The sequence below is a fragment of the Leptinotarsa decemlineata genome, unplaced genomic scaffold, assembly GCF_025532065.1.
Source record: "Leptinotarsa decemlineata unplaced genomic scaffold, Ldec_3_MD MMD2_P_RNA_scaffold_14, whole genome shotgun sequence".
In the NCBI taxonomy this organism is placed as follows: domain Eukaryota; kingdom Metazoa; phylum Arthropoda; class Insecta; order Coleoptera; family Chrysomelidae; genus Leptinotarsa; species Leptinotarsa decemlineata.
In genome coordinates, this window is record NW_027412528.1 from 12,597,426 (window position 1) to 12,622,946 (window position 25,521).

General features: G+C 33.4%; 1 protein-coding gene across 1 annotated transcript in view; it reads left to right on the forward strand.

Annotated features, from left to right (window-relative positions):
• Window positions 1-5,234: 5,234 nt before the first annotated feature.
• LOC111513207 (mannosyl-oligosaccharide alpha-1,2-mannosidase IA) overlaps window positions 5,235-25,521 on the forward strand; it is a 302,260-nt gene continuing 281,973 nt past the window's right edge. Inside the window, exon 1 of the mRNA XM_074179457.1 lies at window positions 5,235-5,907. Coding sequence (XP_074035558.1) covers window positions 5,317-5,907 — 591 coding nt within the window. The 5' untranslated portion in view covers window positions 5,235-5,316. The remainder of the gene's footprint in view (window positions 5,908-25,521) is intronic.

Sequence of the window (25,521 nt, forward strand, 5' to 3'; positions counted from 1 at the left end):
TGTGCTCGGCAATGCGAACATTCAATGGCCTCTTAGTTTCACCAATATAGGATTCTCCACACTCACAGGGTATCCGGTAAATGCAATTCTTGGAATCGCAGTCCGCGTTTGGTGGCCTGGTTTTCGTGAGGCTGCTACGGATATTGTTACCGGATCTGAAACAGGTTCTGATGTTGTACTTGGAACCAATTCTTCTTATCCTCTCCGATAATCCTCTGATGACCTATAAATGGTCATCTCTCGGAGGAATCAGTCCAGTCATCACCCGAAGACGATTGTAGATACTAACAATCGAAACGTCGTGAACTAACGTGACTTGGAATCTCTCCACTTTTTATTTTTATTTTCTTTTTTCATTTCTTTATTTTAATTTATTCAATTGTTCTATTTTTACTTGTATTTTATTTCACTATTATTTCATTTCACTATTATTTCATTTCAGGTTTATTTTGGTTAATATAATTTTTATTTTCAGCCATTCATTTTCAATTCTTATTTTTTATTTGTTTCAGGGATTTCAAATCATTTTATATAATAGACAATGGAAGTCCGAACCAGTGAAATTCATAAACATAGACGTTAAGCTTGGCGAATTGAAAGATTCTTATCAACATTCATGATAGATGAAGAGTTTTGTAATTTACTTCCGATTCTATTAAAAATTGGTATTTTAAAGTCAAAGATAAGATATTTTTACAAGATTCAAGATGGCGGATATGCTAGGTGACTTATGGTCTGGTTCCATTTAAAATTGGTATACAGGTGCCATGACATTTTACGTTTTTATTGACTCGCTTTCTTGTCTGTTTGTTCTGTACAAATGTTGTGAAGTGAAATTTGTTCTTCTTGTTGAAATTGGGCAGATGTTCATAATTTCCGTGACAATGCATTATGAAATTTTTGTTACAAAAAAAACGTGATATATGATTATGGGGTGATTCTATTTAAAATTGGTTGCCTAGTGTTGAACCTTCAATATTTTTTTTTCAGTTTTCAGTTGCTTTTTCAAAGATGCAATTTGTTTCTGATCTAATGGTATTCTTTCTTTGCGATATGATGTAACAGAAATATTTTCAATTTTTGTCAACCATTCATCCGTAGATTCATTTGAAAGTATTTTTTCAAAGTCAAATTTACTTGTTGATGGCTGTTCTTGCTGCTGGTTCGAATCCCTAGAACCACCATATGTTTTTCTAACCATACTTTGATCAAATCTCAGATTTTCCTTCTCGTCATCTTCAGATTCATCTTGTGAGTGATGTTTGTCTGGGACAGCATCGAATGGCAAACATTTGTGTTGAAGAAATCGTGGATCGAAACATCTGCTGCACAAAAAAAATTGTTACTTAGTGATTTTGGGCTCAGACCAGACAGTGTGATGTTGCCTGAAAAAGAAAAGATACTAATTGGTAACTTGACAAAACAACTTGTTGAAGTTTTCATTTTTATAAGCTTTTTTTTAGTTTCAGCTTTATCGGTATCTGACTGTAATCAAATCTTGCAAGTTAAATTTGACACACATTTAATTATCCGATTGATTTGAAATTTGGTAGTGGCGGACAAGTTTTCTGATAATGGTCCAATTCTATTCAAAATTGGTATCTGAGCAGGCGCGTGCCTGAGGGGGGGTAATGGGGTAATTACTCCCCCCATTTCCATAACTACATAGAGGAAAAATTTGAGCATTTCTTATTTTCGAACTCAAAAAATGATGATGAAGATACAACTACGGGTTTTCACACCTGTCTTCTAGTCTTCTAGCTTCCAGGAGCAAATTATCGAAAATAGAAAACGTCTCACTTCTATTATTGAAAGCATTATCTTTTTGGGTCGGGAGGATATTCCATTAAGAGGACATAGAGACAGTGGAGCTATTGAGATAAAATTTTGAAACTGAAGATATTGATATAGATGTAGTGTTACTCAAGTTTTACTTTTTAAAACGTATATGAACCCTTCATAGTAAATATTGGGCCCAAAATGGTTGAGTACCCCCCCCCCCCATGATTTACCCTAGGCACACGCCTGTATCTGGGGGGTTTTCAGGGTCGGAGATTTTTCATTTCGGTGTCTGACTGTGTCCAAATACTCCATCTTGTGTGACTTTCATAATAAATATCCATCATTTCGTAATTTTTCTTTAATACATTTTAGACTAAAGCAAATTCAAATCCAAGATAGAGTGGATGTAAACATTGACATGCCCTATGCACGTGATATTGAAAATCCCAAAAATTGGAATATCATACTTAGGAAAACTTTTTTATAATAACGAGTGAAATGCACAAGTTTTGCAGTTTAACGGGAAAAATGCAGATACTATGTGTAATATAAAAAGATTTTCATTGGATTTTTCACAGCGCACTCAAGTATTATATGAAAAGAGACGTAAGTATTTCTTTGTTGATAATTTTTATTTTATGTAAAATCAAAAGGAATATTAATCAGAATTATTCAACTGGATGAATTTGTCTCTTCATCAGTAGTGTCATCCTCACCAATCTGAATTATCAGTGGCTCGATTTGTGCCTCTATTATGTTATCAAGCTTCCACATTTTTGTCTCGACTTCCGATATCACATGCCGAACACATTTCTCCCATTTCTCCGCTGTGACTCTTTTTAAAGCCTCATCAAAAAGTACTTTGAGATCTGCAAATTCGAACGTGGTGTTATGCTGAGCTACAAAATTCTTCACATCAGCCCATATTAACTCGATAGGATTGAGCTCGCAGTGGTATGGAGGCAGGCGAAGGACAATTTTGTTTTGGCCTGCTGCCATCTCATTGACTATATATTTTTGATATTCAAGCTTGCGCTCCTTGACAATTTTTAGTAGCTGTACTCTTAGCATTGAGTCTTCAAAACTAATATTCTTTGATCGCAGTTAATTTTGGATTTCAACCTTCTTAGAAGACGTTATCGGAATCTTCTCTAACCGTTGCGAATGATAAGGTACATTGTCCATTACAATCACAGCAATATCCTCCAGATGGGGTAGAACTTTGGAAACCACTCTTCTCCAGTTTTCTTTGACTCGAAACACCACAGTCCTTCAGCAACAAACCCATCTCATTGCCGATGTGACAAATAATAAGCCGTTTTCATTTACCTGAAATTATGAAGAGGGATGTAAGTGAATAAAACAAATACGAGGGTTACTTTTTATATATTGAGATTGAGGCAGGTCTTAATATGAGTTTACCTGATGGATTTGTTAATCCGGTGGATAGTCCATCTAGAAAGGCCCTCCTAGATGAGGTCACAGTTTCATCGAACCATACTTTAGGGGTAGTATGACCAGCATTAACCCAGGTTTCATCCATATAATAAATTGTTCTCTGTTGTTCCCTATAATATTCAATTTTGGTCAAATACTCTCTCCTCCATAACACAATTGCCTCTCTATCCAATAATAAACTATTGCGCCCTCATTTTTTCATACAAAATTCAAATGTTTCAATACTTTATGGAATGTTGACCGCTTAAAACTTGGCAATAAAACATCTTCATTTATTTCTGTGAGTACTTTGTCTATCGTGGGTATTTTATTTCTGAAAAAGTACTCATGCACTTTCCTCCTGATTGCATGTTTATCAGCATCACCTATTGATTTTATAATGGTTTGACGATTCTGATTTGTATTCGGTTTGGAAAATGTATGATTTTGTTTATATTCCCGTGAAACATTGTAAATCGAAGCGCAACACACTCCAATTTTATCGGAAACTTTCGATACGACTTCGTCGATAGTCGATATCTCAATTTCTTCCATCTCTTTCTTGAACACATTTAAAATCACTTCTTTCATCTCAACACTCAAATGTCTTTTTTTGGATCGTTTCCTGGCTGGACTCAGAGGATAGCTCACAGTGTCATCAGCAGTGTCTGTACTGGACATCTTGGAAAACAATTTTAAACAATATACTATAAAGCACGCCACACAAACACGCAAACGACTGATTACAACCATGTGCTGGTACCGAACTCGTACAAATAAACCAGAAAACAACATACGAAAACTATATTTATTAATATTATCTTACCAAATATTATTCTATCTAGCATTATGGATGGATTTCAATGACTGTTTTAAAAAATACTTAATGATGGACTAGATTTAATTTCATTTGGTAATTTATTGCATGAAACCCTTTGAAAAATAAAGAATTCATGGCACTTCTCCTATTTGTTCTGCATAAATGCAAATTAGTATGATTTCTCGTGGCATATTTGTGCACTTCTGAATTTAAACTAACAAATTCAGAAAAATATGAAGGTGATAAGTTATTCAGAATTTTATATATAAATGTCATAGTTAAGTAATACAACCGTAAAGAAATTGGTAGCCACCGCAAAGTTAGTAACATAATTCCAATTTCAGTGAATCTATTCACTTTTAGAACAATTCGCATACCGCCATTTTGAAGTTTTTGTAATTGGGATGTTTTATTTAGATCAAACAAGGAAATAATAGGAGCACAGTAATCAAGATGTGGTTGGTACTAGCCAAAAATCAAAGAAATTAAAATGGCAAATTTTAATGTATAATTTTTCACATTAGGTATGTGGAGAGGGTGCACCAGAAGGTGAAATGTTATATGTCCCAAGATTATTTAGACAAACAATGGTCATTTATTTTCAGTTTTGCAATGTCTAGTGCTCTCCGGCCAAAAGCTGCCGTTCGCAAATTAATGTGTAACAGATTATTGAATTATTAATAAAAGTGAACTGAAAATCAGAATTCTAAGAAACATTCAGTCATGTGATATACTTATCATAGTGATCACATATTCCCTCAACGCCGCTTAGGCTACGCCCCTGGAAAATTGTGAGAATATTGATTTCCTGTTTGAACGAAATCGTCTCCTTCATAGAAAATTATAACCAGTAGTAACTAGTTGAGCTTTTGGCATCCAGATGGAAAATTTAACCAGTAGTAACTAGTTGAGCTTTTGGCGTTCAGATGGGAATTCCTCCTCACTATTGATATGGAGCAATTATTGCATTTTATATTTTACGTTATGCTTATTTCTATATATCTTAAATAACATGAAATCAGTTTATAACTTAATTTGGAATAGCGGCAGTTGTCATCTTCCACTCTTTTTGCTTGTATAACATTAGTTTTGCTACCATCCACTAGAGGGTAGCACCAGTTTACTTATGAAAAGAAGATTATCTTCCCACCTGTGCGGCAGCTTCTCTACGAACAAAGCAGAAATCTGCGTGGCGAACTGTCAGTATGTATTAAATGGCGGTTAGTGTGAGTACGTAGGATAGACTATTCGCAAAAACACGACGATAAACATTGAAAATGAGTGCTACGGGAATTTTACCTACGTACCAAAGATTTGTGAATGGTGTGCCGGTGTCATTTTCTCGGAGATCGTGTCGTGCTCGAGAGAAATATGTAATATTTTTAGTTTTTATCACATTCGGTCTGATATGTTTTGGAACATTCTTCTATTTACCGGAATTCCGAACGGGGGGTACGGCTGAAAGTGTTTTCAAAGTTTACGACCAAATCAAAAGAGCTGGACCTGAATTATTGATACCTCCTCCACCTCATTTAGAGGATACCAGGGAGGCCCCAAAAATGTTGAGGCACGAGGAGGACTTTAGAGTTGATCCTCATGTTATTGGAGACAGGGCCAAACTTAAGGCTAAAATTGAACAAGACGGTGAGTTGAAAGTGTTAGAGAGACCTGATTTGGTGGTACCAAAAACCTCAACAGTGAGACAGAAAAATATCGTGAATCAATTAGATGAAAATGTGAGAGCTGAGGACTTTGGGATTGCTAACATCGTTACTGTGCCCCCAGCTCCAAGTCAGCATCATCCTTTAATCAGAGGTGGTGAAGACACGGACCCCATTGCTAGAGAACGGAGAGAAAAAATTAAAGAGGTGAGTGTGAAAACTTCTATGAAGAAAATATAATTAGTACTTAATAACAACCCGCCCTTGAGCAGATATAAATAATTATTTAGGTAAGTAGTTGCCCAGTTTTTTCATTAAAACAGTTACATGTGTGAAATTGGTTACAAAATCAGTTAACCTACTTTTGTGAACTCTGAAACATGCATTTAATTTCGGGACAGAACTGTTTCAAATATCATTATCAACTACAATTTGCTGATTAGGGAGTATCATTAATTAATATCCCAAGCTTAATAAGATAAGTAAGGTTATATTTACATACTATACTAAAGTCATGACTAGAGTCGTCTATATTTATATATTTAATGCCTATTAAAAGTATCTGATTTTTTTTTACTGCACTATTCAATTATCAGTTGAAAAATCATCTGAGGTTTAATTGAGAAATAGTTCAAGTAAACGATAAGTGCAACCTACCTACCAACAGTTCCTCTTTAATATAATATAGTTAGGGAGCTAACTAATTTGTTATTCAATTATTCAATTTCTGAGTATCGCTTCAAAAATACTTCACTAACTTTCTTTGAAAGCTTCTGATAATTCCTATCCATATTCCCTGTTTCACTATCACTGTCGTCATTCAAATCAATAATGAATTTATTTCCACCATTAATATGCAAGTGTCCACATTAATATGCAAGTGTCCAATCTCCATATAGTCTTTTTCAACTGAAATTACTTTTTTAATCCTTTTCTGCCATTTTACTTTGGTAATATTATAATTTAACTATAGTCCGTTCATAATTTGTCGATAGCACAAAATGAGGGCCCAAGTCATAAAACGGTCGTAAAACTCGGTTCCTGAGGTGTTTATTCATTAAATATAAAGCTTCAGTTTATATTCGAAACTTGCCTTGAAAGGGTGAAGTTGTTACGAACGAAAATAATTTTTGGTTTAGTACATTTTTTAATCGCATTTAATTTACGGCTCGTTGGTGTTTCGGCGTCTACGGCAGTAATTAACGTCTCTAATATTTATTTTGCGAATTTTGTGCAGTGCGTGAGTAACGTTTTTTCATATTCCTACAAACATATACGTACCTTTCGTTCCTGCTTGTTTTGTTTGATTGCTTGCGATGGCTTCGTCATCATCATCAACATCATCAAGTTTTACACCGGTACTGTTGCGTACAGTCGGTAAGTCTGTCTATTCACCAAGAGAGAAGACTATTGTTTTGAACGTTCACGATGCTCTGGTTTCTCAGAATCCCACAAACACTGTTCAGAACATAATCAAGAGTTGTGCCAACATGACGGGCGTAGGGGAGTCAACAATATATAGGTTCCTATCAGAAAGAAAAAAAAGGTATAGCTAACCCAAATACAAACGAATACTTAAAGAGGGGGAGAAAACCTATTGAAATTGATGAATTTGCCAAAAATGGTATTCGAAGGAAAATTCACGATTTTTTTTACAAAAAAAATACCCAACTTAAACAAAATTTTACAAGAAGTTAGAGACGACCCGGATTTGCCTCATGTCGGACGAACCAAATTGTGGCAAGTTTTAAAAGAATTAAATTTCCGGTGGGAGAAATCAGACCGAAAATCACTTTTGATTGACCGGGAAGAGATAATATGTTGGAGAAGAAAGTATCTAAGATCTATACGAAAATTTCGGGCTGAAGGAAGGCCAATTTACTATCAGGACGAAACGTGGGTAAACGCAGGTCATACTCTCACAAAAATTTGGACAGATAAAAATATATCAAGCTCCAGGCAAGCCTTTATGGAAGGTTGGTCTACTGGTATTTTCCCACCCTCTGGCAAAGGCAGTAGATTAATAGTTTCTCACATTGGCAGTGAAAAAGGATTTGCTAAGCATGGTTTGTTGGAATTTGAATCCAAAAGCACAAAAGACTATCACGAGGAGATGACAGCTGATGTTTTCGAAGAGTATTTTGAGCAGATGATTGAACATATACCACCAAACTCAATTATAGTATTAGATAATGCACCTTATCATTCACGACTAGTTGAAAGACTTCCAACGACTGCGTGGAAGAAACAGGATATCATTGACTGGCTGCGGAATAAGTCCCTGCCTTACGAAGATGGAATGGTTAAAGCAGAACACAAATCTAAGTTCAAGAAATACGTAGTTGACAAAATGGCGGAAAGACGAAACATCACAGTTCTTAGACTTCCACCCTACCACTGCGAATTAAATCCAATTGAACTCATTTGGGCACAAATGAAAAGCTATGTCGCTAGAAAAAATACGTCATATAAAATACAAGCTGTACGTGAATTGTTATATGAGTCTTTACAACATATTACAGAAAAAAATTGGCGAGATGCAGTAAGACATGCAATAGAAGAAGAACAAAAAATGTGGGATCTTGACAATATAATTGATGCGACTGTAGAGACACAACCGCTAATTATTAACCTGCAAGACGACTCGGATTCCGAAGATGATCCTGTTTATTTTGAATTTGAATAGTTTTGTAAGTAATCGTAGTTTATATCATTTAAAAATAGGTATTAATTAAATAAATGTATCTTTTACAAATTGCAAGTAACTTATTATTTTTGAATAAAATAAAGAATTTTTTTTAAAATAAAAATACAGTTTACAGTACCTACAGTTTAAGAATATATTTATTTATTTAAAGTAACTAATGTTTTAATCATATACTCTACGACACTGGTCACTCATTTCCACTCAAAATACCTACATAATCGGATTAAAAGTTTTATAGCTGTATTGTATTTCTTCAGATACAAGGTGGGTTAGTCGAAAACATCTTAAACTGCCAGTTTCAGTTTGGTTTTTGTTATTATATCATATTAGCTGTCCTCTCTGTATTTCAGTTTTCTAATGAGGAACAAACTTGCAGTGAGCTATCAACAAATTATGAATGGACTATAGCTCTATTGCATTCCTATCAAATTTTAGAAAGTTTTTACGCCTGATGCTTTGTTTAAATTTTCCCTAAATCAACTCGATGGGATTGACAACACAAAATGGGAAGGAAGTCTCAGTTTGGTGTGTCCATACTTTTCAGCAATACTCTCAAGGGCTTACACTTTTTCAAATGTTTTTGTCTGTAAAACTTCAAGTACCTACTTGGTTGTTTTTTGGTATAACTATTCCAAAATACAAATTGTTATTCATTAAAAAACTTCGTATTTCATCTTTCCTCGAATTTTTATTCGCTACTTTGATGAGCTGTCGCGAATGATAGGAAGCCCTGTCAAGAACTATTACACAATGTGTTTTCAAACCATTCCTCAAAAATATTAGCTTCCATGTTCTTATGATAGTCAACATTGCAGTCCTCAAGTTTTTTTCCACATAATTTCAGAGAATTCGGAATCCATCATTCACTTTCTCCGCAACTCACGGTCATAAGATTTGTTTTTGACTATTTAATGCCGGGTCCAGACCAAGCAGACAAAAAGTAAACACGATTTTGAGACAAAAACAGGACAAAATTGCAACAAAATATTAGGTATTCAGACAAGACAAAATTGAGACAAATTGTCCACACCACAACGACAAATGTGCAATCAAATTTAGTTGATGGATTCGTTGTTTAACCATGTGGCGTTTCCACCAGGAGGAAAATTCAAAAAATGAAGATTTATTGCTAGCCGCCAGTTATATCCTTCTTTCCTCTTCATCCAATGTTGGAAAAATGAAACGCAAACGTTTTTGGATGAGACCAAGCTTAAAAAAGCGAGGAAGTTATACCATTAATGAATTGTTAGTGCAGTTGCGTGAGGATGATATTGGAACAAGTGGTGAGATTCGTTCAAGCTTTAAGAATTTTCTAAGAATGTCAACCGAGGATTTCGAGAATCTGATATGCCTTCTTGGTCCTGCAGTTGCCAAAAGATATACTAACTACAGAAATGTTATAAGTGTAACAGAAAGGTTAGCAATAACTTTAAGATTTCGTATTAACAGGCGATTCCTACCACAGCGTCATGAATCTTTCAAAAGTTTAAGCATATTATAACTAACATATAACATATAACTAACAAATAATTGAAATGAATCACAGTGGAACAAAAACACTAATGAGATTTATGTTATTGTGATTTTCCACCGACAATACTTTGTAGTTGTGGATCAATTTTACTTGTACTAATTATCAAAAGAGATTTAAGATGCTCATCGGTTAATTGAGATCTGTAAACATTATTTGTGTACTTCATCTTGGAAAACATTTTTTCACACAAGTAAATAGTACCAAAAACAGAAAACAACCCACGAGCAAATTTATGCAAATTATCAAATTGTTCCAGTGGAAGACTCTTATGAAATTCCAACAAAGATGAATTTTGATATTTGTTCTTAAGCATATCACTGCACCGTAAATCAATGATTTCCATTTGGACTTCCGGAGCCAGGGTTTCAATGTCAGAATCAAAAGGATTTTGAAAAAGCTTTATTTCATTCGCAATGACGTCAAAATCTAAAAAATGAGTATCAAAATTTATCTTCAAAGCACTCAAAGTTTCGATTGCAAAATTGACGGGAAATTCAGTCTCTGTAGTGTGGCTGAATATTTCACATGTTTCAAAATGTGTGAAATTTTTTTTACGTAATTGCGATTGAAATAGTATTATTTTCTCCCTGAAGGATTTGAAATTGGTGTATAAATCAGAGAGAAGCTGATTTTCTCCTTGCAATCTCATATTCAGTTCGTTCATATGATTTGTCAAATCGACATAGAAGGCTAACTTCCACATCCATTCACTATTTTCTAAATCGGCAAAAGGGCGCTGCTTCTCATTAAAAAAAATTTCGATCTCTGCTCGAAGTTCAAAAAAGCGCTTAAGGACTTTTCCGCAACTAAGCCAGCGTACGGCAGTATGATATGGTAAATCATTTTCTCCAATCTGTTGAATAAACTCGCGAAATTGTCGGTGATTCAGCCCAGTGGATCTGATGAAGTTAACAACTGATATGACTGGTTTTAGAACTTCAGACATATCCAAACATTTTCCGCACAAGGACTGTTGATGAATGATACAATGTAAGACTAATGGTTTTGAACCACCATCATTTTCTACAGCCTTTGACACAAGTGCAACCACTCCTTTATTTTTATCATACATATTTTTGCCTCCATCAGTTGTTATAGATTTCAAATTTTTCCATCGAAGGTTCTTTTTATTATTGGCATTTTCAACTCCCTTAAAAATATCTGCCCCAGTTGTCGTGCCGTGAATACTATCAATATCAAGAAGTTCTTCATACACTTCATAGTTTTTATCTACTCCTCGAATAAAAATCAACACCTGAGCAGTATCTGACACATCCGTTGACTCATCCAATGCTAGAGAAAACCACTCATGATGTCCATTTTTGTCAGACAGTTGAGATGATATATTTTCTGCGATGTCTTGCACCCTCCGAGCCACGGTGTTTGCTGCCAAACTGACACTTTTAAATAAATTTACCTTTTCGGGGCATATTTCTTCGGCTACTGCAATCAAGCATTCTTTTATCATTTCTCCATCGGTGAATGGTTTGCCACGTTTTCCGATTTCAAGAGCCACACGAAAGCTGGCGCGAGTTGCAGACTCTTGTTCACTATTCGCTTTGGTAAACAAAGATTGCTGCGATTTGAGTCCGCGTTTCAAAGCTTCAAATTTTTCCTTCCGCCAACTTCCTGTATACTTGGAGTAACTTCGAAGATGTTTCGATTCATAGTGTCGTTTAATGTTATAGTCTTTGAGAACAGCTATGATTTCATTACAAATTAAACATAGCGCCTTGTTACTGGACTCAATCACAAAATACTGAAAGTTCCATTTTTCTTGGAACGTTCTGCATTCACTGTCGATTTTTCGCTTCTTTTCCATACTAACAAATCACACATAAAAACAATAAGTCAAATCAAAATACTTTTATTGAGACGGGTGTTACTTTATTTCACAATAGACAGTTTCGCTTCCTTCGCCTTTCCTACGCAGACTAACTCGCAGTTGCGCCGCTAGCCTTTTTAAATGCAATTATTACTGCCATCTCGAGGTGATCGGAATACACTAGCTAGAACCAGAACTTTCTCGAACCAACGCGGTAATTCCAAATATTTAATTACGCCTAATGCCACCTAGCGGGTAGCTGAAAAAGATAGTACATAGTACCACTACTCGCCACTAGATGTCGTTAAGTGTCATAATACACAATAATAATTGAAATGCAAAAAAGCGTAAGTTTGCTTAGGTCACGCACTTTGCGACTATCCTAGTATATAGTTAAGGGCAGAAATTGGCCCTTGGAACAAACTGAAAAAATCATTATGGCCCGAAGGCTTCAAAGTTTGAAGACCCCTGTTTTAAGTGATGAAGAAGTAGAAAGCCAAAAAGCCTACTTCCCAAAAACTAATCTCCCTTAAAAAATATTCCTATTTTAATTGAAGGGGTTATATTTTCAGGAGTGATTCAGTTTTGGGAAAGAAAGTTTTTGGCTTTCTACTACTCCATCTTGATACAAAAAAAAGGATGAGGGAATATTCCAAAGAAAGGAAGGAAGTAATCAATTTGAAAATAAGTAACTCTAAACATGGATGAGTATATCATGCAAAGAAGTAACTTTCAGACACAAACTGAAAGAAAGTCCTCCTGAAACAGCTACTTTCATATAAACATTGAATTACACGAAAGAAAAAACTCTTTCGAAACAAATACTTCTATATGAACACTGAATTATACAAAAGATACTATTCTCTACTTAGTTTGTATTTCAAGCTTATTCCGTGACATTGAAAATCGTGATTCATGAATGAACTGTGTGTATTTTCTATAATGTTATCCAATTTGGTACTGAAGAGCCTTGGGGCAACTGTCTTAAGGCGAAACATCGATGAATACCAGTGAGGATGACAGTGTTCCATGTAAGTGCAATTTGTTATCATTCATTGAAATCTGTTTCTGTTTAAAATCTGTTTTTTCCGTTAACCAGCTTTCGCACCCCTACGAACGACAACCCTCAGCAGTCGAAACTTGTGCGAGCTAAGGATTAACGAGGTCTTACCTTTTAACGTGTGATTCCTAACACGGTAGAACTCATGTGAATGATATCTGATTTTTATTCCACAACGAATGTTTGAAACACAAACTGAGTAGAGATAAGTATCTTCTGTATCATTCAGTGTTCATATAGAAGTATTTGTTTCGAAAGAATTATTTTCGTGTAATTCAATGTTTATATGAAAGTAGCTGTTTCAGGAGGACTTTCTATCAGTTTGTGTCTGAAAGTTACTGCTTTGTATGATCTACACATCCATGTATAGAGTTACTTATTTTCAAATTGATTGCTTCCTTCCTTTCTTTGGAAGATTCCCTCATCCTTTTTTTTGTATCATGATGGAGTAGTAGAAAGCCAAAAATTCCTATTTTCTATTGATTACCTAACTGTTTATTTGATTCTTGATGAGTTTAAGTGATTAATGTTATCTCTTGTTTTACATATCATACACAATCTCACATCTCTAGGTTGTTGAGTACGCGTATTTGATAACCTCAGTACAACCAGTAGTGCTCAGATGATGGTTTTTTGAAGTTCAAACGATCTGTTAGAAATATGTATGAATTCAATAAATGGATGGATGTAGCCGGTACTACGTGGTAGGAAATCATAATCAAGAAAAGAGAAATGAAATTTTCTATGTTTTTTACCACTTTTATTTGTAACTGACGTTACCGCACTTTCGAACTATACGGACATTTTCAAACTTACACAATATGAGTTTTTTGTTGTATTGTATAAGTTTGAAAATGACCTTATAGGACGAAACTACATCAACGTTAGTTACAAATAAAAGTGGTAAAAAACATAGAAAGTTTCATTTCTCTTTTCTTCTGTATGAATTCAGTTACTTCCCAAATACTTAACAAAGCAATACAAAATCATTCAGAAATCGGTATTTTTTTCGACCGCGAAAAAATCTGCAGGGGATTTCGGCTTCGAGTTCAATTCAATTCATTCCATAATGCTGGTTTCTAGTTTATCTTCTCCATAAATAAACTGGATAAATTTCTCTGGGCAATCCGAAAGGAAATTAATCCTCGGAAAGAAGCTCCCTCCAAATTATCCGCCTATAACTTTCTTTGCAATTGAACGAACAATGTCGTAACTTTCGCGGGATGTTGAGATTCAGTGACGTTTTGTGTAAATATCAGACCATGAGTCAATCATTTCACTATTCGTTTCTATAGGAAAATGAACCAGAAGATAAATTACTTGGTGATAATAATTTCATTCACAGAACTAATTTTTTATGAGGTTTAACGAAAGAAACCATCACAATAACTTCAATAGTCTTCAATTATAGTTGAGTGCCTTCCTCCTAGTAGGACCAGCTGCTAAATTCAAATAGTAAAACCGATTTTTTCTGATCGATTCGGCCGTTCATCCACAATTTCTCGCTATTTATTCGCTAATTAGTTGCGGAAGAAAATATTTTTTTCGCCCTTTTTTTTTTTAAAATACATGTTGTCTCGCTGACTTGATATCAAGTTAGCGATACCACTTTTTCATTAAGAAGTTTTCCAGAACTTTGACTAGATCATTGGTTTAGTATAATTATTCGCTAATTAGTTGCGGAGAAAAATATTTTTTCACTCCTTTTTTAAAAAAATACATGATGTCTCGCTAACTTGATATCAAGTTAGCGATATCACTTTTTATTATACAGTTTTCCAGAACTTTGACTAGACCATTAGTTTAGTATAATTATTCGCTAATTAGTTGCGAAGAAAAATATTTTTTCACCCCTTTTTTAAAAAAAATACATGATGTCTCGCTAACTTGATATCAAGTTAGCGATACCACTTATTTATTATAAAGTTTTCCAGAACTTTGACTAGACCATTAGTTTAGTATAATTATTCGCTAATTAGTTGCGAAGAAAAATATTTTTTCACCCTTTTTTAAAAAAAATACATGATGTCTCGCTAACTTGATATCAAGTTAGCGATACCACTTATTTATTATAAAGTTTTCCAGAACTTTGACTAGACCATTAGTTTAGTATAATTATTCGCTAATTAGTTGCGGAGAAAAATATTTTTTCGCCCCTTTTTTTAAAAAATACATGTTGTCTCGCTAACTTGATATCAAGTTAGCGATACCACTTTTTTATTATAAAGTTTTCCAGAACTTTGACTAGACCATTAGTTTAGTATAATTATTCGCTAATTAGTTGCGGAGAAAAATATTTTTTCACTCCTTTTTTAAAAAAATACATGATGTCTCGCTAACTTGATATCAAGTTAGCGATACCACTTTTTATTATACAGTTTTCCAGAACTTTGACTAGATCATTGGTTTAATATAATTATTCGCTAATTAGTTGCGGAGAAAAATATTTTTTCACTCCTTTTTTAAAAAAATACATGATGTCTCGCTAACTTGATATCAAGTTAGCGATACCACTTTTTCCATTATAAATTTTCCAGAACTTTGACTAGATCATTGGTTTAGTATAAGTATTCGCTAATTAGTTGCGGAGAAAAATATTTTTTCACCCCTTTTTAAAAAAAAATACATGTTGTCTCTCTAACTTGATATCAAGTTAGCGATAAAACTTTTTATTATAAAGTTTTCCAGAACTTTGACTAGACCATTAGTTTAGTATAATTATTCGCTAATTAGTTGCGGAGAAAAATATTTTTTCGCCCCTTTTTTTTAAAATACATGTTGTCTCTCTTACTTGATATCAAGTTAGCGATACCACTTTTTCATTATAAATTTTCCAGAACTTTGACTAGATCATTGGTTAAGTATAAGTATTCGCTAATTAGTTGAGGAGAAAAATATTTTTTCGCCCCTTTTTTTTAAAAATACATGTTATCTCGCTAACTTGATATCAAGTTAGCGATACCACTTTTTTATTATAAAGTTTTCCAGAACTTTGACTAGACCATTGGCTTGTTATATTTAGTCGCTAATTAGTTGCGGAGAAAAATATTTTTTCGATTACATGGTGTCTCGCTAACTTGACGTCAAGTAGGCGATACGACTTTTTTATTATTAAGTTTTCCAGAACTTTGACTATAACATTGGTTTGATATATTTATTGGCTAATTAGTTGCGGAGGAGAATATTTTATTTACCCTTTGTTTTAACAAATTTATAGTCTCGCTAACTTGACATCAAATTTTATAATTGAATTTTTGAGAACTTCAACCAAAATATTTCTTTTCCTTATTTTGAACACACATTTGATTTTTCTGCAATTTTGACATCAGTCTAAATGTCGGTTAGATTACGATACAACAAACTATCATTCCGGAACAAACCAACCTCAGCTTTATACAGAATCTACCTTGAGGCAGGACACGAAATCGAAAATATTCTCGAAATATCACCACAGGTGAGGGGGGGGATGTAGCGAGATAATCACGTGTATTTAAAAATATATGTTATTGACAAATTGCCTTATGACCTATACCCTATACTGCCTTAGCCACTTATTAGTTTTGAAGAAAGTCTCGATACTTCGTGACCTGAAGACAATGTACTTGTCACTTGACATATATTTACTATTGTATGTAAAATGGTCAAATAAAATACTCTACTCTATATTGTACAATATTGAATATATTCTTTGTTTTATGCACCTGAAGATATTTTGAATATTTTTAGCAAAAAAATACATATGATTTTGACTAGAGGGAGGGTAGTTCACAACATCACCAAGCATCACCAGAGGGGGAGGAGGGTGGTTAAAAAATTACTAAAAATATCACTTAATTAATGGACGACCCCGAAGTGACGAAACCAGTTCCCTAATAAATTGCTTGATCTATTAAATACTTATTTCTCTTGTATTCCGGTTTAATTTCTTCGTCTTGTTTGTAATTTAAAGGTCATTGAAGTACTAAAAGTATAAATAGACGTTTAAATGAAGATATTTAAATCTCTGTAGCATTATCGGAAACAGCTAGGCAAATTTTAAGTAAATAAGTTTTTAATTATCACCACATTAATTAACAATCAAGTAATGCACACCAAAGAATGGAATAAATAAAATTCACTTCCTTCATTATCGGAACAATTAGTTTAAGAAATGACTTGAGGTGTCTTTGTCCTGTCTCCATTAGTTCATGAGTTATATTAATAACAATGATTGAGAACCATGAGGAACTGCTAAACGCAAAAATAGAAAAATATTAAAAAAATTGTAAAAAATAGTGAACATTTTTTTACACAGAAAGTGACACATGGTTGTTTTTGTTTTTTTTTTGTAGTATTTAGAAAAATATATCGTTAAAATTATTTTCTTGAAACAAATTGTTTGTTAAATGAATAAAGAAAATATAAATGAAAAAAAGGTTTTTACGGAATATCAAAGGAAATAGAAATCATGATTGAAAAAAATCGTTCCTTAATATTCATATTTAGTAGCAAAAAAATTGTTGATCAGAAAATGCGTTTCTAAGCAATACATTTTTTTTAAAAAAACGATTTTGTTTATAAAAATCATAATATTCAATTCTGATAAAAATCCCCTCAAAATGTAAATATCTCATATACAATACATTTGTTTATAACAATTTTTTAAACAAATAGAGCTAAAAATTATGAAAAATCATTTTTTTGTGACTTCAAATAATGAGAATACCAATGAATTCGAGTATTGAAAGAAACATTTTTTTCATTGCTTTCATTGAATGTTTCACTTTTTAACGTTTTCGATTATTAATAACAAAGTGGAAAATCAAAATTCTTTAATTTTTCCAATAGGAATCTTTTTGAGGCTTTCAAGAAAAGCTCCAAGAAGTGAACAAAATTTGAAGTTTTTAGTTTAAAAATTATCAGGGTTTTTATGTAACTTTAGAACTTGTAAACATTAGTTAATTAACTAAAGTATACAGAGTGGTCCAACGAAAAGTATGCACCTTGCTTTTCTCCTTTTTTTTGTAACTTAACGCAAAAATGCTCGGACAGGTCAATTTTGCTTTTGAGGGGGACACATTTTAGATGTATTTTTCTACCTGTGCCTTCAACCCCCTAGCGAGGGTGAGTAACAACCCTAAAATTTTAAATGGAAAGTGGGGTCGAGTGATATATCATTTGAAAGGGCACAAAATTATCTTTCCAATGATACCTAATTTGTTGTATTTTACTCAAACATGTAGATATTGTGAAGAAAAACAACTCTAACCCAGTACTTTGAAATGTGTAATTGACTTATTAGAATCCTACGTCAGCAAGTGACCCATTTGCTTCCATACAATAATACAGATTTTGTTCAAATCTATTCCTAACATTCTGTAGCATATCAGGTGTAATACTTCTGCACTCTGCTGTAATTCGTTGGCGAAGATCTTCTATGGACTCGGGCTGCGTGTAGCAAAACATTTATTTTTCAAGTGTCCCCAAAGGAAAAAGTCTAAAGGCGATAAATCAGGTGACCTGGCAGGCCATTCGATGGGGCCTCTCCTTCCAATCCACCGTCCAGGAAACCGGTCATCTAAAAACTCTCTTACCGGAGCAACATAGTGAGGAGGTGCTCCATTTTGCTGGAAATGAAGCCGATCATCATTATAATTTTGGTCATTTTCAATTATTTCTGTTATGAGAGGATCAATTGTATCTTCAAGCATGTTCAGGTAGACCTCACCAGTTGAATTCCCAGGAATAAAAAGTGGCCCTTCGATATGACTACCTAATATGCCACACCAGACATTGATTTTTTGAGGGTACTGGGTATGGACCTCTCGGAATAAGTGTGGGTTACTGTCATCCCAGTAACGGCAATTATGCCTATTCAGAGCTCCTTTCAAAAAAAATGTACTCTCATTGGAAAAGCACGTGTTGAATGATAGACGCGGATCATCAATTAGTAGCTGGCTCAGTTGTTCACAAAAGTTCCTGTACTAATTTATTTTTGTACAATTCAACATGTCCCAAAACAGCGACTTCCACTGCTTCATTTCTGATCGGTTTCTGTGGCTGGTGTTTCACATTACAGACAGATCCGGCATCGACAAACTTTTGGACTAACTTGGCAACGTACGAATCATTCACATTTTTTCCGGGATGACTGTTATTAAAGAGGCGAGAGGTAAGTCTAGCACAACTATTATGTTGATAATAAAGTTTAACAATTTCAACTCGTTCAGGAATGGAATAAACCATTTTTACAGTAAAGTTGAAATAATTTCATAAGCAACCGAACTGAATCAATGAACGTTTGCCTAAATTCTTTTTGTACACTTATCTGCTGTTGTTATTTGAACCAAAAAACGCACGAGAGAAATTGAGGAATGTAGTAGTGATAAAAATGCCGTTTTTTCCGCATTTTTATCAACACCAAAAATATCGAGTAGATGTTCTTGCTTTTTTTATAACTATTCAAGTAAATACAAAAAATTAGGTAACATTGGAAAGAGAATTTTGTGCCCTTTCAAATGATACATCACTCGACCCCACTTTCCATTTAAAATTGTAGGGTTGTTTCTCACCCTCGCTAGGTGGTTGAAGGCACAGGTACAAAAATATATCTAAAATGTGTCCCCCTCAAAAGCAACATTGTCCTGTCCGAGCATTTTTGCGTTAAGTTACAAAAAAAGGAGAAAAGCAAGGAATAAAATAATGGATTTTCGTTTTTTCAAGTGTCTAGAAGGTATGTGAATTTTGTTTTCTTAATAATGATATTAAATGGGTTGAAATAATTTTTATGGTTGAAAGGTCCGCTTTGAGCGCTAGCTTCACCTCTAAATTAAAATTATAAATATTGTTGATAGTGTTACGGGAGGGTGGACTTTTTTTAGCAAATTTTCTCCTCTTTAAGAATCTTTTATCAAATTTCGGATATCTATAATATTTTCCGAGATATTTGCAAAACACCAAACCCCGTTTTTTACTAAATTGTTTATAACTTTTGCAATTTTTTCGAGCCCTGGATCAAAATTTTCGGTGCCGTTGGACAGAGGTTCCAGAAAAAGGATCTTGTGACCCAGAGTATAGTCGGAGATGGAAATTCCCCGGAGAAAAAGTTGTTATTGGAGAAAATATTTACGGTTTCCGAGAATCGTAGCAGAGGGCTATGCGTCCATCAAATTCTTTTTCATATTCCTACTCTTTATTCCTTTCTCTTTATTATACAGTGTCACCATTAGAGTGCGCACCATATGGGAAACTTGTTTTTCGAAAAGTTTCAATGAAGTTTAACTTCGGCACTTGTGCTTTGAATTTGACTTAAGATGATGTGGCCAACTGCGACCCACTGACGTTCAGTGTTTGTCAAATTCAACTTTTTTTTTGAAAAAAATTGAAAAAGTGCATTTCTAGATCGAATTTACCAAAAAATTACTTGAAAAAGTTGTGTCTACGGCAATTTTATATCCATATGCCAAATTTTATACAACTAGGATAAAGTTAACATTTTGCTTATTTTTGACAGATATCCCCTTTATTTTAAAAAACAAGTTCGGTTAATTGTCATCAATTCATGTATACATAACGAACTCATCATGAAGTTTAACTTTTCTGATACATTTTTACTTATACGGACATTTTTAGAGAGAAATTAAAAATGTGCTATAAAAATTTTAACATGACTGGTGCAAAGTTTCAATCACTTGGCTATTTTCTTAAACAAACGTCAGTACCTTCAATTTTGAAAAAGCAGACACAACTCAAAAACTGCAATAAGTATTAATAAAATTACTAGAGTTGAAATTACATCGAAATTTCAATATTCAGTATTTACAGATTATTTATAAACACTAACTAAGGCGGTAAGGATGCTTAATCACGTTGAATAAAATTTTTAAGTAGGTCTTGACAAACAAAATGCATGCTATGGTAGTGTCAAGTTGTTGATTTACTCGTCAAATTTTTAACAGTTATTGTTGCAATAATGTTGTCTCTTCAGGAAAGAATAGAAATAGTTTTAATATGTGGTGGGAATACACCATACCGGCAAGTAGTTAACATTTTTAATGAACGGCATCCAGGAAAAAATGTTCAAAATATTACTGTGTCAAGGATAATGTCGAAATTTAGAGAAACAGGATCCGTAGCAAATCAATTTAAGAAATAGCACACTCCAAGTAAATTTGATGAGGAGGCCCAACTTAACATTTGTTCAAAAGTTATTGAACACGGGCAAACGAGCATAACCGATATTATAAAAAATACCGATTGCAAGAGAGAAAGTGTTAGAAATTTTTTATTAAAGAATACATTTTGGCCTTACAAGCTAAAATTTATTAATACATTAAAAGAACGAGATTTTGAAGTCCGTTTGGGGTTTTCATTCTGGTTTCAAGGAGAGAGAGAAGAAAATGTAAAGTTTCCGTGAACATGTCGGTTTAGACAAAAAATCTTCATCTACAAGAAACAAACCACAAAATAAGTAAGGAAAACCTCAAAATCTTACATACATGTAGTAAAAGAAGGAAAATGAATTTGTTGGAAGTCATGGAAATCAATAAATCAATTAAAAACTCAAAATATAGAACCCTTAACGAACAAACAGATTTGTGTAGGTCTCCACTTTTGAATTTATAAAGATGACAACGCAGTTAATCACAGTCTTATTACCTACTCTCGGATATACAGTGTGACCCATTTTTAATGGAAACACCCCCCTAAAATTTGAAGTTATAAATCGATTTTAATAATTTTTTTTTAAATGTCAAGTATTGAAAGGTCTACCTTGGGACACAATTTGAAATGTTTATTAAAGTTTCAGGGCATACTACGATATTTTTTCTTAGTCGAAAATCGGGATTTTTTATTTGCGATTTTTTTATTGAAAAAATCACTACGCCACTGGATTCAGAGTGCCTCTAAATAGGTGGTACTAAAATTTCATGTCATAACAAAGTTATGACAACTCAAAAATTCAAAAACTCACACAGCTAACAGTTACAATATATAATTTTTTTTTATGATTTTAACAATAAAGTGCCGCCAGATGAAAAAAAAACAAATAGCGTAAATATTTTTAATGAAAATATCGGAAATTACATTCACACAATTCAACTAAAAATGAAGCAAAAAATTTTAATAAACGTAACTGATAACTAATTATTGAAATGTTTCGATTCAGTGCAACAATTAATTCTAACTCATATTCTAGTAGCCTCTACTAATCCACCAAGTATTTCGATACATGTGTCGTAGCGCTTATAAATGTTTCTGATTACGTTCCTTAGTTCTTGAGGGCTAATATCTGCACATACCTGCCGAATTCTTGCACAAAGTTCATTTCTATCTCTTGAGCGGTTTTTGTAAACCTTTTGTGTGAGAAGTCCCCAGAGAAAGAAGTCCAAAACTGTGAGGTCTGGAGATCTGGGTGGCCACTCTATAAACGCACTACCACGGCCTATCCATCGGTTTGGAAAATGTTCGTTAAGCCATTGCCTCACAGCTCTGGCATAATGAACTCAACACCCATCTAACTGGACAATTAAATTTGATTGTTCATTGAATGGCAGCTCGTGAATAGCATCCCAAAACTCTGTGTTTGAAAATTCTAGAAACCTCTGCGCATTGATGTTTTCCTCAAAAAAGAAAGGACTAATAATTCGTTCGTTCAATATCCCACACCAGACGTTGATTTTTTGGGAATACTGGCTTTTACAGTTTATTACCCAGTTAGGAGTATCCGCTGCCCAATAGCGACAATTCTGTGATGACACTACTCCATTTGTAGTGAAAGTGGCTTCGTCGGTATATAAAATATTTTTTAGGAAATTTTTATTGTTTAAATATTCCCCTGGGGCCCATAAACAATATTCCAGGCGTCTTGCTTCGTCGCCTTCTTGAAGTGTGTGTAAACATTTTGGCTTGAAAGGTTCAATATTCTTCGCCTTTAGACATCTCCGAATAGTTTCTCGTGGAATATTCAAATCTAAAGTGGCATTCCTCATACTGGCATTAGGATTATTTCTGAAATAATCTAAAATGATTTGATCATTCCTGTCATTCCTGTTTCGTCTTTGTACAGGATTACTTTTTAACATCATTTTTGATACTGCACAAGTTTCATTGAATATTTTATTCATTTTAATTAACGTACCGCAGCTAATACGAGGACGATCTGGATGTCTCTGATTAAATACTCTACAAACCTCTCTAGCACTTCTAACGTCATCTCCCGAAAGGCGTACAATTTCAATTTTCTCTCTTTCGCTCAATCTTGCAGCCATGACACAAAATAATTCGAAGAACTGTAAGGTGAATATTGTTGACAATAGTACACTTAAATCTTTCACAAGTGTCAAACTGTAACATCATTTCCATGGCAACTAGATTTAAATTGAAATATTAGGTCTTAGTTTTAGTTAATTTGCGTGAAAACTTGAATGTAATTCCGTTATTTTCATAAAAAATATTTACGCTATTTGTTTTTTTTTATCTGGCGGCACTTTTTTGTTGAAATTATAAAAAAATATTCTCATGGCTTTATCTGTTGATATAGAGTGTTTTTGTGACTGTTAGCTGTGTGAGTTTTCGAATTTTTGAGTCGTCATAACTTTGTTAATAATGAATATTTTTTCATGAAATTTTGGTCACATTTTCGACTAAGAAAAAATATCGTAGTATGCCCCTGAAACTTTAATAAACATTTCAAATTTTGTTCCAAGGTAGACCTTTTAGTACTTGACATTTCAAAAAAAAATTATTAAAATCGGTTTACAAATTTTAGCGGGGTGTTTCCATTAAAAATGGGTCACACTGTATATATTCCGATATTTCTCTCAGGTCAGAAGTGTTAGAATACTTGAGAATGGTGTAAAAACCGAAACCTTGGTCGTATTAATATTGAAACATTAAGTAAGTGGAAATTAGATAAAGTATTTTATTTCTATATCTACTTATATCATTTAATTGAAGATGAATTTCCACAAAATAAATAAGTCATCAATATCACAAAATAACTTTACATAATGTATTCGCAAACGCGATTATCATGTAAAAAGGATTTTATATCGCCAACAAAAAATTATATACAAGAGTTGTGAAATATCGACGTTCACTGGTAAAATTTTTATCTTCTCCTGTTTCACTTCGTCAGCGGATTTTTTTTACCATTTAATCAAAGATGCACCGAAGATAAACCAGAAACAATTTTACCCAATAACTCGAGATGAAAAGATATATAGAGTACAGGCATGATAAAAAATATATAAATTCAACGATGATCGTAACCGCCTATTAAGATAACTATCTATGTGTAAATGTTCGGCCAAAGAAGGAATTACAACAGATAACGATGTATAATATGAACCTTAGGTTATGAAAATATTTATCCGAACCGTACCTATCATCCGCGATGCGAATTTTCACTTGGGGACTTAAAAAACAATGAATTTAATTTAATTTTCCTGTTTCCTAATGAGCAACAAGTTTGAAATACAGCATGTATAAAAATTTTGAAGTTGCTACCTTCACTTGGAAAACGGAAAAAAATTTAAAGCTCTGGAATGTTTTGCAAGTAATCAATAGATTCTTAACTGATAAAACTGTGTCTGTAAAATACGGAGATACAAATTCTCAATCTGGAGTCTTGCACATTTTCTATCTCTCTGCCAGCGTAAATCCTATTCTTTAATGTTCCCCATAGAAAATAGTCCAAAATAGTAAGATCTGGTGATCTTGCAGGCCATTATATTGGCCCAGTATTTGTCTCGAAATGGAAGGACTCCAATTGGAACATTTATTGCTCCAATAATTTTTTTTTTGTATATAAATTACTTCATTTCAATTTTCATTACAGTTATACTGTTACTATTGTTATCATTCCGTGTTTTGCTTATTGAAACAAATATAATTAAGACACGCCCGAGGAAGCTATTGCACCTCGTACTTGACATCTGTTGTTGATTAACCAAAGGAAGATTTTTTCAATTTTCTCTATATTTCTAATAGTGCATTGAAGAAATTGATCACAAATATGTATTCAGGGAAATACTAAAAAATATTAATCTTTCCCAAGTCCATTTGACATACAAAATGTCAAAGTCAAGTCAAAAAACATCAAAATAAGTAAATAAGTAGAAATATTGAATCTTGGATGTTACTTTTCATTTTAAGAAGTGTCAGTGATTCTCAACAGTACAACAGTCCATCTGCATCTTATATCGTAATCTATTTTTCATAGACAATTTGAAACGAAATCCTGGTATTATACGGTTTATACAAAAATTCATATATAAAAAAGACGGACATGAGTATATCCGTTTTGTAAATAGCATCTCTTAAGTGAACTCATATATCACAAAAATAACCTATATACACTTTGGTATAAATATTTTCTCAAATGTACAAAATGTCCCTGTACTCGCTGTTAGTCATATATATTCATGTATATTTGATTGCTGATGATGATTGATATATATATATATATATATATATATATATATATATATAAAACAATATTTGGGTATGCAGCAGGCCAAAACTTAGTGTAATCTTATAACACAGATTCCAAGTTTTCGATAATCTTTATTATCATCATCAGGGATGCCACAAATAAGGGTAAAAGACAGTCATATTTATAAAATAATAAATCAAAACAACTTACAGTGTATATGAGGTCATATGGGATTGAATGAAATTTGGACGCAACATATATGAAAAATTACTATCGA